Genomic DNA, 12677 nt, shown 5'->3' with positions numbered 1-12677 from the left:
AAACAGACTGAACTGCAACTAGACTCAGTAGATTATCAGTCTGCCTGCTCTACATTTGACAGTTAAGAAGAATATTAATCTACTCACAAAGTAATGGCAGCCTCCGTTGGCAGTGACACACTGATTCACAGCTTCACAGTCTCGCCCGTTTCCTTTGTAGCCTGGTTTACAGCTGCAGTCGCTCTGTTGGTTTAACAAAGAACAGAATCAGAAGAAAAGAAGAAAGAGTGAATGAAGAGTAGCTTAACTTATTCTGACTACAACAAGATAAAAGCTTGATAATAAACAGACATGAGAGCCAAGCAGAGGGGCGTTACCTGCATGTTGTGGTTGTTACAGTGTGTGAAGATGAAACCTGATTGGTTGTTACCTGTCCAGGTCCAACATAGATGCAGGTGGCACTGGGGTGGCAGCCTCCTCGGTCAGGACCGTCGCAGTTGTTGATTGGCTGACAGTCATCTCCGTCCTCCCTCCACCCGGTCAGACACTGACAGGAGTGAGAACCTGGTCCTGTCTTTATACATTTGGCCTGCAGGGGGCGCAGCAGACACAGCAGTGAGGTTTCAGGACAGATCAGAGATAAATCTTTAAATACAAGAAGAAATGATGTTAGAGTTGACTCACGTTGACGCTGCAGCCGCCTCGGTGAGGTGGAGCACATGGGTCCGCCTCCACGCAGGTGATACCGTCGCCTTGGTAACCAGGTTTACATACACAGCTAAAACACACACAGGAGATTCACTAAATAATGTCTGAGGTCATCAATACTGTTGGTTTGTTTTGTTGGTTTGTTGGTTTGTTTTGTTGTTTTGTTGGTTTGTTGGTTTGTTTTGTTGGTTTGTTGTTTTGTTGTTTTGTTGGTTTGTTGGTTTGTTGGTTTGTTTTGTTGGTTTGTTGGTTTGTTGGTTTGTAAATCAGTTGTGCGTGGTTTAAAATGTAGAGTTATACAGGGCTGTTAAGTTTGATAATGGATTAGGCGAGACTGAATAAAAGGGAACTGTTTACCTTGGCAGAGGTATGCGCTCTACTGCATGCCTTTCCAGTTAACAGCTGGCTTTGTTCCAGTTATTTCCTTAGTTTAGGTGGTAAAGACGTAAGTCATTGTTGTAGAGTTAAACCTGAGTATGATGGATGCAGGTAAACTCACCTGGTGGTTCCCTGGCTGAAGAGACAATCTGCGTGGGCGTGACAGAACTGACCCGGAACGCCACACACAACCGTCGTGCGATCACAGAACCGACCCGTGAAACCCATCAGACAGGTGTCGGGTTTACACCGACCGTCGGTGTCAGGACGGTTATCGCACTGTCCGTGGATACAGGGACAGGCTGAGGACAGACAGGTGAGGCGTGACACAGGTGAGCTTTCATTGTCCTGACATCACGACCACCTGTATGATGTCACTATTCAGACTTACTTCTGTCACAGTTTGGTCCGTATTTGTTGGAGGAGGAGCAGTACTGACAGCGAGAGCCACTGAAGTTTGACTCACAGATACAGGATCCGTTTCCTCCGATCGCCTCAAAACACTGCGACAAGAAAACATCAAGTGATTTTAACCCTGTAGTTCCAACATCAACGTCATCCAGCTGAGTTTTAAGCCCCTTTAGCGTAAAGGACGAAGTTCAAGGTGTTCAAAGATGTTTTCATTTGAGTTTAGTTTTTAAAAATGTCAGTTAAAGGAAGGTTTCCATGTTATTTGGTAACGTTTAAGGAGTCATCTCTGACTTTTCACCTTTCTCTTTATTCAGGTGTTACCAGAAAGTGTTGAGGATTTGGATGGAGGATTTGATAAGAGTGTGTCGAAGTTGAATCTGACCTGACCGTGTCCGGAGCAGGGGGTCTGGTATCCACCTGGACAGGGACTGCAGTCTGGACCATAGAAACCTTTACAACATGCTGGAGTCTGAACAAACACACAGGCGCATCACATAACTCCAAAAGTCTTTAATCACATTTTGTCTTAACGTCAGGAATTATTGTGAAGTTGAATCTGTTTCTAAATCTGAATCACGTTGATGTGCTCGTTTACCGTGACCGTCGTGTTGCAGAGCGGAGAGCAGCCTGTGGTCGGGATGCTCAGAGCCGGTCTGCTGATGGTCAGACTGTAAACACATCCGAAGATGGAGCGGCCCTGATCGATAAAGAGATGGATCGTCATGTTTCTAATCATCACACGAGGGTCAGACACGATCTAAAAAGTGCAGTGAGACGTCTTACTGTAAAAACTCCAGACGAGCACTGAGACAGTTTGACCTTTGAGCAGCTGACACATTCACCCTGAAACATCAGAAAGGTCATCAAACATCTCAAAGACACTTTACAGGAAACTCAGATTTTAGAGAAAGACAGCGTCGTTTGTTACTCAGAGAATCAACGGACTCTCAAACAATGTTTCTTTCTAAAACTGATGGTGGAGTCTGGTGTTGCGTTCACAGCAAAGACTGTGAAAATGTTGGAAACCACATAAATGCACTGATTCATCTTCGATCTTTATATATTATTTTTATACAGAGATGATAAATGAGACACCAGTGTTCAAATCTGGAGGAAAAACTAGGAAATACTTCATTTTACAGGTCCACAAATGTCAAGGTGAGTACGAGGTCATTTCCAAGTAACATAATTGAAATTTAATTGAAATTACCCTCAAATTACGACATTATTTACCTCAAATTTTATTGAGATTTACCCAAACACGATTTAGTAACAATATTCTGCTATCCTCCAAGAAGCACTTAATAAATAGCTGCTAATTTCTTTAATAAATTTCCAGGAAACTTTCTGTCCAACTTCCCCTCAACAGGCCTCGAAAGTGAAGGACATTTTTTAACCATTTACATTTTCAAACTTCAGATTTGTTACCTGGTAATTATCACTAACTAACTAAGCAGCTGAAGGAGGATGAAGAGAGAGAGGCAAAGTGGGAAAGGGTTTTAATTGGATAAATCTCAATCAGCTGTGTGTTTCTACCTGCAAGTAAAGGTTGCCATGGTGATGTTACCTGCTGAGGGTCGGACTGGTCCTTTAATAAAGATTTAATAAAGATTTAGCTGAAACTGAATCATCACTGAGAAGAAAGTCTGTTTTTCCGTTGCGTTCCTGAAATGTCTCATGTCAGTTAACAGTGGAGTCGGTCAGTGTGATTTATCAGTTTGACCTGTTGCACATGACGAGTGGATTCTTACATTCAGTCATATTGTATTTGTCAGGAATGTTATCGATGATTTCTGAATTAAATTCATCTATAATCCACTGAGACTTGGACAGGAAGTAGCAGCAAAGCAGCTGAGACAAAAACATGCAGGCAGCACGCTGACGTTTAAAACAAGGTTAGCTAACGGTACGTATCAGCTGCTGTGGATGTAACGTGATGTTACACCTGAAGAATGAGTCTGTTCAGGATTCATGTCGACAGTCAAACATCTAAATCTTCCTGCAGATGTTCACTAAAGAAAAATCATTACGTTATCCCAAGTTTTATCTCAAGATGAACCCAGACAGTGAAGTACAGTGGAGAGGGCAGCTAGCTGTGCTAATGCTAATGCTAATGCAAGATGACGCTAAGATTTGAGGAAAACATTCAATATTTTGTGAAAAGACTTAAAGTGAAAAGGGAGACGGCTGCTGTTGGGGCTCACCTTGATGATCTGGGTGTCGGTGATGTCACACCTGTGGGGCAGCACAGGTTCGATGGAGGGCGGAGTCAAGACTCCATCCACCACATACAGACGACCGTTTTTAGCTTCTACTGCTGCCTCCAACACCGCCGCTCCGTTCACCAAAATCTGACCCTGATAGAAACAAAACGGGTCAAACACATCTGTACAATAACAATCAGTGTATTTATGATTGATTATTAGAATGAATTTATTTTCTTATAATTTAACTCAATCTCTTGGTGATTTCTGCAGCTACTAAATTGTGACTCACTTACTGAGACCAGCTTATTCTGAAGTGATCTGACAATCAACTGAATGATGAAACATTCATGAAGTCAACAAGTCATGAAGGTAAAACTCAGTAAAACTTTTTCTTTTTGTCTTCCTGTCTTGTCTCATTTGTTTCTCTGCATTCAGTAACGTGATCAAAACTTGTTCCAGTTTAAATGAATTGATTTGTTAACCAGCAGCCAGTTTTGGTGCCTGAGCCTTCAGATGACATCAGAATAAAGTCGTTCCTGTTCTTGAACCCTTTTGATTACAGTCCTGATCCTGGTCTCGTCCTTAAGGTCAAACAGTCTGAATTAGACTTTGTGATACTGAATTCACAGTGAAACAAACTGTTGGTGCGACTCTTATGTTTTACTTTACATCTAGTTTTGGAAGCCGTCCAGTTGATGATGAGCAGCTGTGATATTATCAAAGCACAGACGTATCAATGAGTTCAGGATCTCTTTTTCAGGACACCTGAGAACAACACAAAGACATTTTTAAGATCCACACTCACGTTTTCTGTCACGTTTATCGTCAGAACCTGATTGGCTGTCGTCATGATTCTGGGACTGGACACGGCGTTATAGACCTCCAGCTTTAAAACAAGAACATACATGATTAGAATATATGAATGAATGAAAGCGTAGTTAGTGAATTAAAACATGTCGGCTGTACTGACCGCCGTCGACAGGACGATGTGGTTCCTGAGCAGCTCCACCAGTTTGTTGTGACCCTGAAGGATTAAAGTGGTTTTAATTGGATTATCGTGGTGAATTACAGCCGACTGAAATGGTTCAATTAAATCAATGTTTAGAGCTGTGATGACTTGTGTCTGTGATGTTCTCACTTCAGCACTGCTCAGGTACTGCAGGTGTCCTTCAGCCATCGCATCGAAGGCTGAGCTGCTAGGAGCGAAGACGGTGATTGGACCAGGACGGTCCAGGACTGACGACAGGTCGGCCTTCTGCACAGACACAAACACTTCAGTTAATGTGACTAACGGTGCACAAACTGTACAGACAGCAGAGTTTCTCACCAACGACCGACCTGGTGGTGATTTAATGCGTGTGACCTACTGACCTCTAATAAAGACTTGAACCTGTCAAACTTTCCGTAATCAGAGATGATCTTCATCAGATTCTCCTGAGAGGAAACAACATGTTCATGTAATGAGTCTGATCAGAAACATGTGGACACAAACAGTTCAGTATCGATCTGGTGTGTTCACCTGTGTGTCACTCTCCACTGTGGGGGAAACACTGTCCATCAGCTTATTGATGATGTGAATCATCCCGTTAGACGCCACCAGGTCAGGCTGCACAATCACACCTTTCTTCCTGCTGCCATGGATACGGATCTTAGTCTGACTGTCCTGGAGGAACAAGCAGACGACGTGTCACACCAGAGCAATCACACCAGAGCAACCACACCAGAGCAATCACACCAGAGCAATCACACCAGAACAACCACACCAGAGCAATCACACCAGAGTAATCACACCAGAGCAATCACACCAGAACAACCACACCAGTGCAATCACACCAGAACAACCACACCAGAACAACCACACCAGAGCAACCACACCAGAGCAACCACACCAGAACAACCACACCAGAACAATCACACCAGAGCAATCACACCAGCAGCAGCTAGCAGCAGCAGCTAGCAGCAGCAGTAGTAACTCACCCCCTCTGTTGTGTCCGTCTCAGCTGATTTTCCAGTCAGGGTGTAAAAGACGTCTGTTTTTTTCAGAGTGTCAAAGGGCATCACCCCGGCAACCAGGTGCATCTTACACAGGTATTTAGCTTTGGACACGTCAGCTGTCAGAGTCCTCACCTGGACAACACACACACACACACACACACACACACACACACACACATACAATCTCCTCAGTTAAAGTTCTGGTAGAAATGTCTGGATCTGAAAACTGTTGTAGTGAAATATTAAAAATCAGACTCAGGTTGTAAATAAATAACATTTAAAAACAGCTGCTGATGAAAATTGATCATCAGATGAATCTGTGACTCTTACTGAAGTTCCCCTGAAGCCTTTATTGATCGGGACAAACAGAGTGAAAGGACCAAAACTCTGCAGAGGCCATGAGAGAGAATCTGAAAACACAAAAACTCACAGAATTACATCTGATGTTATTTATTATCGATGGTACAAGGACTTGTACAAATTCATTATATTGTGAAGGAACAGACTGAAAAGAGACACCAGGTTTCACCACTAATCAGTGTTTGTATTGACTGACTGTAATCAATAATGTGTGACATCATGAGAGGGTCCTGGAGCTGAATACATAAATCAAAATCACGTCTCAAGCAAACTCATCTCATTCTCATTGATCACATTTACAGCTCCGCCTCTAAACACAATCAACTTAAAAACAATCTGTGGTGCAACGTTTGTTTTATGTTCCAGCAACAATGTTTTTAAAATTCTCACTTCTGCACATTGATGGTTAATGTCAGGGAAAAGACATGTATGTCATATAAACTATGGTTAGTGTGATGTGGAGTGAGGACATGGTTAGGTTAGCTTAGCTTAGCATAAAGACTTGGAACAGCTATCGTGGCTCTGTCAAACGTTTAATAATCCATCTAGGAGCAGCTGTAAAGCTCACGGAGGAATCTGTTCTGTCTCATTTAAACAAACAGAAACAAATAAAGACAGTTTGGTCTCAGATCGTGGACGGACAGTTTGACGGACATGTTGTTCCTACAGAGGTTTAAATCACTTATGATAATTAGTTTTGGACAGAATCGTCTGATAAATGAAAGAAACTGAACGAATGATGATCGTACTGAACAGACTGATGGCGTTGCTCAGCTGACCGCTCCACTGTCCTCCAGGCTCAGTGTTCAGACTGGTCAGACGCTGGATGATGTTCCCATAACACACCTTCCCGTTACCAAGGTAACCCTGGAGACAGGTGCATCTGAGGGACAGACAGACAGGTGATCTGTGTAATAATATGTGTTGGCAACGTTCAGTAGATCCAGAAGTGATAAAAAGGAAAGTAAAGGACTGACTCGACTCTTCCTGGTTCCACAGTGGAACAGTTGGCGTTCTTGTCACAGGAATCAGGTCTACAGGAGTCCTTCAGGCTGCAGCCGCCGTTCAACAGGTTGTCAAAACCAGGAAGACACTCACAGTGAGACTGGAAGAGACAGCAGATAAAACCAGGGTTACGTCCTCTCAGTACACGGCCCTCTGAACACTGCTGCCCCCTACAGGCGGAAGTTACTCTTCAATCTGATCTGAACTTGTTTCTAATCATGATCCTGAATCTGTTCCTGATATTGTTCCAGATCCAGATAGTGTTCCTGATCCTGATGTTGTTCCTGACCCAGATTCTGATCCTAAACAAGTTTCTGATCTTTTTCTAATCCTGCTCATAATCTCAACCCAGTTTCTGATCTTGTACTTGACCCTCTTTCTGGTCTTGTTTCAGATTCTGTTCCTTCTCTTGATCTTGATCTGGTCTTGATTTTGATCTAATTCCTGATCTCAGTTCCATATATTGATCCTGTTCTTATTTTCAGTCCTGAACCCAGTTCTGATCCGGATCTTGTTCTTGATACTAATCCTCTTTGTTGTTCTGATCTTGAATCTCTACCTGCTCTTGTTCCTGATCCAGATTCTGTTCTTGACCTTGTATTTGCTTCTGATTATGATCCTAATCTTGATCTTAATCATATTATCTGATTCTGATTGTGATCTAATTCAGGGCCCGGTTTCTGATATTGATCCTGCTCTTGTTTCGTATCCTGATCTCACTTCTGATCGGATCCTGCTCTTTATTCTGAACTTGTTTCTAATCATGATCCTGTTTTTCTTTTTTTTTCTCATTCAGGATCCAGATTCTATTCTTGAATGTTGTTCCCGACCGTGATTCTGAGCCTGATCCTAAACTTGTTCTCGAACTTGATCGTGCTGTCCGATGCTGGTAGTGATCAAATTGCTGACCCAGTTCCTGATATTGACTGATATTGATCCTGAACTCAGTTCTGATCCTGGTCCTGCTCTTGATCTTGACCCTGGCCTCAGCACATCCTCACCTTCCCCGGTCCATCGTAGACGCAGCGTGCAGACCCGGCGGAGCAGCCTCCCTGTTTGGTCTGACACGGATCGATGGCCATGCAGACTCGTCCGTCCCCGGTGTATCCCTCGTTACAGGCACACAGATGCTGGTTGGGACCAGTGTGGACACAGGAGGCCTGGACATGACAGACACCCTGGAGACACGGGTTTATAGCTGAGGAGACGGAGGAGACAAGACTTTTAATGTCCTCTTCAAGACCTCCGATTGATTGATCAGAATGTTGATGACTCACACAAACACTGAGCTCCTGATCTCTGGTAACCAGGGAGACACTGACACACCAGCTGTCCTGTCAGAGCTTCTTCCATACAGCGAGAGTTCTGCTCACACCTGAGAGCCGCACACGCAGGTAACTCTGAAACACAAGACAGGTAAATCAACAGGTGACTATACAGGTAAGAAACACCTGAGAGCTGCACACGCAGGTAACTCTGAAACACAAGACGGTTCCAACAGGTGAAAGGTGAAAAAAAAACAATAACCACACTGATGAGAAACAGCATAACTCTGAAGACAGTTTCAGCACAGGTAATGGTAACCAGTGACAGGTAAAAGATACACACAAGTGAGTTACCAGGTAATGGGTACGGGTAACAGAAACAGTACAGGTAACAGGAGCATGGTAACAGTAAGAGAAAAATTTAATTCAAGAAAAGACAGTACAGGTAACAAAAACAAATATTACAAATACTAAGAAGCAGTAAATAATAAACAATTAACAGGTAAAGAACCAACTCACTAACAGTAACAGGTAGCATTACAGGTAAGAACTGGACAGGTGACAGAACAAAGAAGAGAAAACAAACCGATGACAGAGGTGAAGGTTAGCAGAGACAGGACACAGGTACACTGGTAAGAACACAGGTAAGAACTCAGGTAACAACACAGGTAACAGGTACAACTTTAACATTACATGACATCAGAACGTAGCAGCTATTGATCATATTCGGTAATACGTGATTGATGAGGATCAATAGCAGCACACTGACCTTGATCACAGTTTGGACCTTTATATCCTGAGAAACAGGTGCAGGAACCAGAACCTCTTAATCCAGAGTCACACACGCCGTGGACACATGAACACACTGAACACACACACAGGAAACAGAGGAGAGTGTGAGACGTGAACATGACGGACGTGATTTGATTTATTGATTATTACTGTGTTACCTGAGCTACAGGTGGGACCATAACGACCAGAGGCACAGTCCTCACAGGCAACACCTGCAAAACCCACCTGACACACACACACACACAGGCACACACACAGGCACACACACACACACACACACACACACACACACACACACACACGCACACACACACATGCACACACACAGAGTAAGTAAGTAACATTTCCCCAGAACCTGTTTTATATATCCAGGTGTGTTGTTGTGTATCCAGGTGTGTGTTTTATATATCCAGGTGTATTGTTGTGTATCCAGGTGTGTGTTTTATATATCCAGGTGTGTGTTACCTGACAGCTGCAGGTGCCATTTCCTCCCAGTCCGTCAGAACACACTCCTCTGTTGCTGCAGGGTCTGTCGGCCCGGTCGGGACACTCTGACACACAACAGGAAGCAGTGAGCAGAGGTTAGTGGAGGGTTGTCAGAGTGTTGTTGTCACGTTGTGTCTTATCTCCACAGATCAGCTCTGCTTCCTTCTTCACCCACAGAACAAACAGACGCTTCGTTACAACATCACAGATCTGTGAATGAATCCATCTCTACCTGTCTTCGTGTGTGTGTGTGTGTGTGTGTGTGTGTGTGTGTGTGTGTGTGTGTGTGTGTCTGTGTGTCTGTGTGTGTGTCTGTGTGTGTGTGTGTGTTCACAGAGTGTGACTGTCAGCAGATTTGTGTCCTGCTGACAGAGACTCTGCAGAGGAAGGAAGACCTGGTTCCTGCAGGACGATCTGCATCCTGCAGGACTGGACTGGACATGTGACAGGACACACCTCTGCACTGAAACACTTTCTGGTGTCACCAGAGCAGTTAGACAGCTGAACGTCGGGTCAGAGCCTCAGATCATCAGGACGCTTCTCCTGGTTGTTGCTGAGTCCTGGTTCAAGACCAACCTGGTGTCTTCTAGCAGCTGTTTGAACACACTGTCTACACTGATTTCACCATTTACACTCGATTTATGAAAGAAGAAACATTTTATTGATCTAAACATGTCACATTTTACAGACACACTAAACAGTAACCAGTATAGGCGACTTCTTTGTCCCCAGACTCCCTTTGAAAATGTGTCAGTTTAGTGAGTTGTTGAGTTGGAGACACCTTATAAACTGTGTGAAACTCTGTCTCTGACTGATTCTGACTTATTTGTTCCTTCTTGTTCACCTGTGGAGGACTCCAAGAGGAAGACTTTCATCAAAGTGTCCGATCTCCTGATCTTCAGGTCTATTGATCACATTCCTGCTCCTCAGAGGACGAACCCTGTACATCTGATCATATCAATCTCACATAACCAGATCTCCCTCAATCACTCTGCGACCGGGACAACAGAACCATTCTGGCTCTTTTGTATTTCTTTTAACTGATCACAATCATCTGGTGCATCTGCCTGTAAAGTGTCGGGGGAGCTTGTCATGACATTAATGCGTCTAAAAGTTCAGAATGGTCCAAAGTGTCACATCGGGTGAGTCGGACCATGAAGACATGAAGGTGTCAGTGAACTCACCGATACAGTCTGGACCCCAGAAGCCAGGACAGCAGCTCCTCACCTCCTCCTGTTTGTAGCACTCGAAGGAGCAGCCGCTGATGGGAAGCTTCAGACTGGCCGTCCTGATGTAGTACCTGCAGAGAGAGACAGAGACTGTTCACCGGTTCACACCTGTTCACCTGTTCTCACCAGTTCTCACCGGTTCACACCTGTTCACCTGTTCACACCTGTTCACCTGTTCTCACCGGTTCTCACCGGTTCACACCTGTTCACCTGTTCTCACCGGTTCTCACCGGTTCACACCTGTTCACCTGTTCACACTGGTTCTCACCGGTTCACACCTGTTCACACTGGTTCTCACCGGTTCACACCTGTTCACCTGTTCTCACCGGTTCTCACCGGTTCACACCTGTTCACCTGTTCTCACCGGTTCTCACCGGTTCACACCTGTTCACCTGTTCTCACCGGTTCACACCTGTTCACACCTGTTCACCTGTTCTCACCAGTTCTCACCGGTTCACACCTGTTCACCTGTTCTCACCAGTTCACACTTGTTCACACCTGTTCACCTGTTCACACCTGTTCACACCTGTTCACACCAGTTTACCTGTTCACACCTGTTCACACCTGTTCACACCTGTTCACCTGTTCTCACCGGTTCACACCTGTTCACACCTGTTCACCTGTTCATACCGGTTCACACCTGTTCACACCTGTTCACCAGTTCACACCTGTTCACCTGTTCTCACCTGTTCACCTGTTCACACCTGGTCCAGCTCTCATGAGGCTGCTGTTAGTGCTGTGTGCTATGTGCTGTGTGTTATGTGCTGTGTGTTGTGTGCTGTGTGTTATGTGTTGTGTGTTGTGTGTTGTGTGTTGTGTGTTGTGTGCTGTGTGTTATGTGCTGTGTGTTATGTGCTGTGTGTTATGTGCTGTGTGTTATGTGCTGTGTGTTGTGTGCTGTGTGTTATGTGTTGTGTGTTGTGTGTTGTGTGCTGTGTGTTATGTGCTGTGTGTTATGTGCTGTGTGTTGTGTGCTGTGTGTTGTGTGTTGTGTGTTATGTGCTGTGTGTTGTGTGCTGTGTGTTGTGTGTTGTGTGTTATGTGCTATGTGTTGTGTGCTGTGTGTTGTGTGTTGTGTGTTATGTGCTGTGTGTTGTGTGTTGTGTGCATTGCTGTGTGTTGTGTGCTATGTGCTGTGTGTTGTGTGCTGTGTGCTGTGTGTTATGTGTTGTGTGGTGTGTGTTGTGTGCTGTGTGTTATGTGTTGTGTGTTATGTGCTATGTGTTGTGTTGTGTGCTGTGTGCTGTGTGTTATGTGTTGTGTGTTATGTGCTGTGTGCTGTGTGTTATGTGTTGTGTGTTATGTGCTATGTGTTGTGTTGTGTGCTGTGTGTTATGTGTTGTGTGTTATGTGTTGTGTGTTATGTGCTGTGTGCTGTGTGCTGTGTGTTGTGTGTTATGTGTTGTGTGGTGTGTGTTGTGTGCTGTGTGTTATGTGTTGTGTGTTATGTGCTATGTGTTGTGTTGTGTGCTGTGTGCTGTGTGTTATGTGTTGTGTGTTATGTGCTGTGTGCTGTGTGCTGTGTGCTGTGTGTTGTGTGCTGTGTGTTATGTGCTATGTGTTGTGTGCTGTGTGCTGTGTGGTGTGTGTTTTGTGCTGTGCTGTGTGTTGTGTGCTGTGTGTTGTGTGCTGTGTGGTGTGTGTTTTGTGCTGTGCTGTGTGTTGTGTGTTGTGTGCTGTGCTGTGTGTTGTGTGCTGTGTGCTGTGTGGTGTGTGTTTTGTGCTGTGCTGTGTGTTGTGTGTTGTGTGCTGTGTGTTGTGTGTTGTGTGCTGTGCTGTGTGTTGTGTGCTGTGTGTTATGTGCTGTGTGTTGTGTGTTGTGTGCTGTGCTGTGTGTTGTGTGCTGTGCTGTGTGTTGTGTGCTGTGCTGTGCTGTGTGTTGTGTGTCGCTCAGCCTCACT

The 12677-nt window shown here is 44.5% G+C and overlaps 1 protein-coding gene across 1 annotated transcript in view; it reads right to left on the bottom strand.

Annotated features, from left to right (window-relative positions):
* stab2 (stabilin 2) overlaps positions 1–12677 on the bottom strand; it is a 32135-nt gene that overhangs the window by 18517 nt on the left and 941 nt on the right. Inside the window, exons 2-26 of the mRNA XM_073480438.1 lie at position 12677; positions 10732–10847; positions 9527–9612; positions 9220–9286; positions 9039–9134; positions 8282–8404; positions 8006–8202; positions 6977–7104; positions 6749–6882; positions 5970–6049; positions 5622–5771; positions 5164–5307; positions 5016–5078; positions 4783–4899; positions 4615–4668; positions 4450–4530; positions 3642–3794; positions 2221–2280; positions 2033–2134; positions 1820–1906; positions 1418–1529; positions 1148–1328; positions 625–718; positions 371–529; positions 88–183 (exon numbers count right to left, since the gene is read on the bottom strand). The exon at position 12677 is cut by the window's right edge and continues 124 nt beyond it. Coding sequence (XP_073336539.1) covers positions 88–183; positions 371–529; positions 625–718; positions 1148–1328; positions 1418–1529; positions 1820–1906; positions 2033–2134; positions 2221–2280; positions 3642–3794; positions 4450–4530; positions 4615–4668; positions 4783–4899; positions 5016–5078; positions 5164–5307; positions 5622–5771; positions 5970–6049; positions 6749–6882; positions 6977–7104; positions 8006–8202; positions 8282–8404; positions 9039–9134; positions 9220–9286; positions 9527–9612; positions 10732–10847; position 12677 — 2681 coding nt within the window. The remainder of the gene's footprint in view (positions 1–87; positions 184–370; positions 530–624; positions 719–1147; positions 1329–1417; positions 1530–1819; positions 1907–2032; positions 2135–2220; positions 2281–3641; positions 3795–4449; positions 4531–4614; positions 4669–4782; positions 4900–5015; positions 5079–5163; positions 5308–5621; positions 5772–5969; positions 6050–6748; positions 6883–6976; positions 7105–8005; positions 8203–8281; positions 8405–9038; positions 9135–9219; positions 9287–9526; positions 9613–10731; positions 10848–12676) is intronic.

Source organism: Pagrus major, chromosome 14 (genome assembly GCF_040436345.1).
Source record: "Pagrus major chromosome 14, Pma_NU_1.0".
Taxonomy (NCBI): domain Eukaryota; kingdom Metazoa; phylum Chordata; class Actinopteri; order Spariformes; family Sparidae; genus Pagrus; species Pagrus major.
This window is presented reverse-complemented; position numbering and strand designations above follow the sequence as displayed.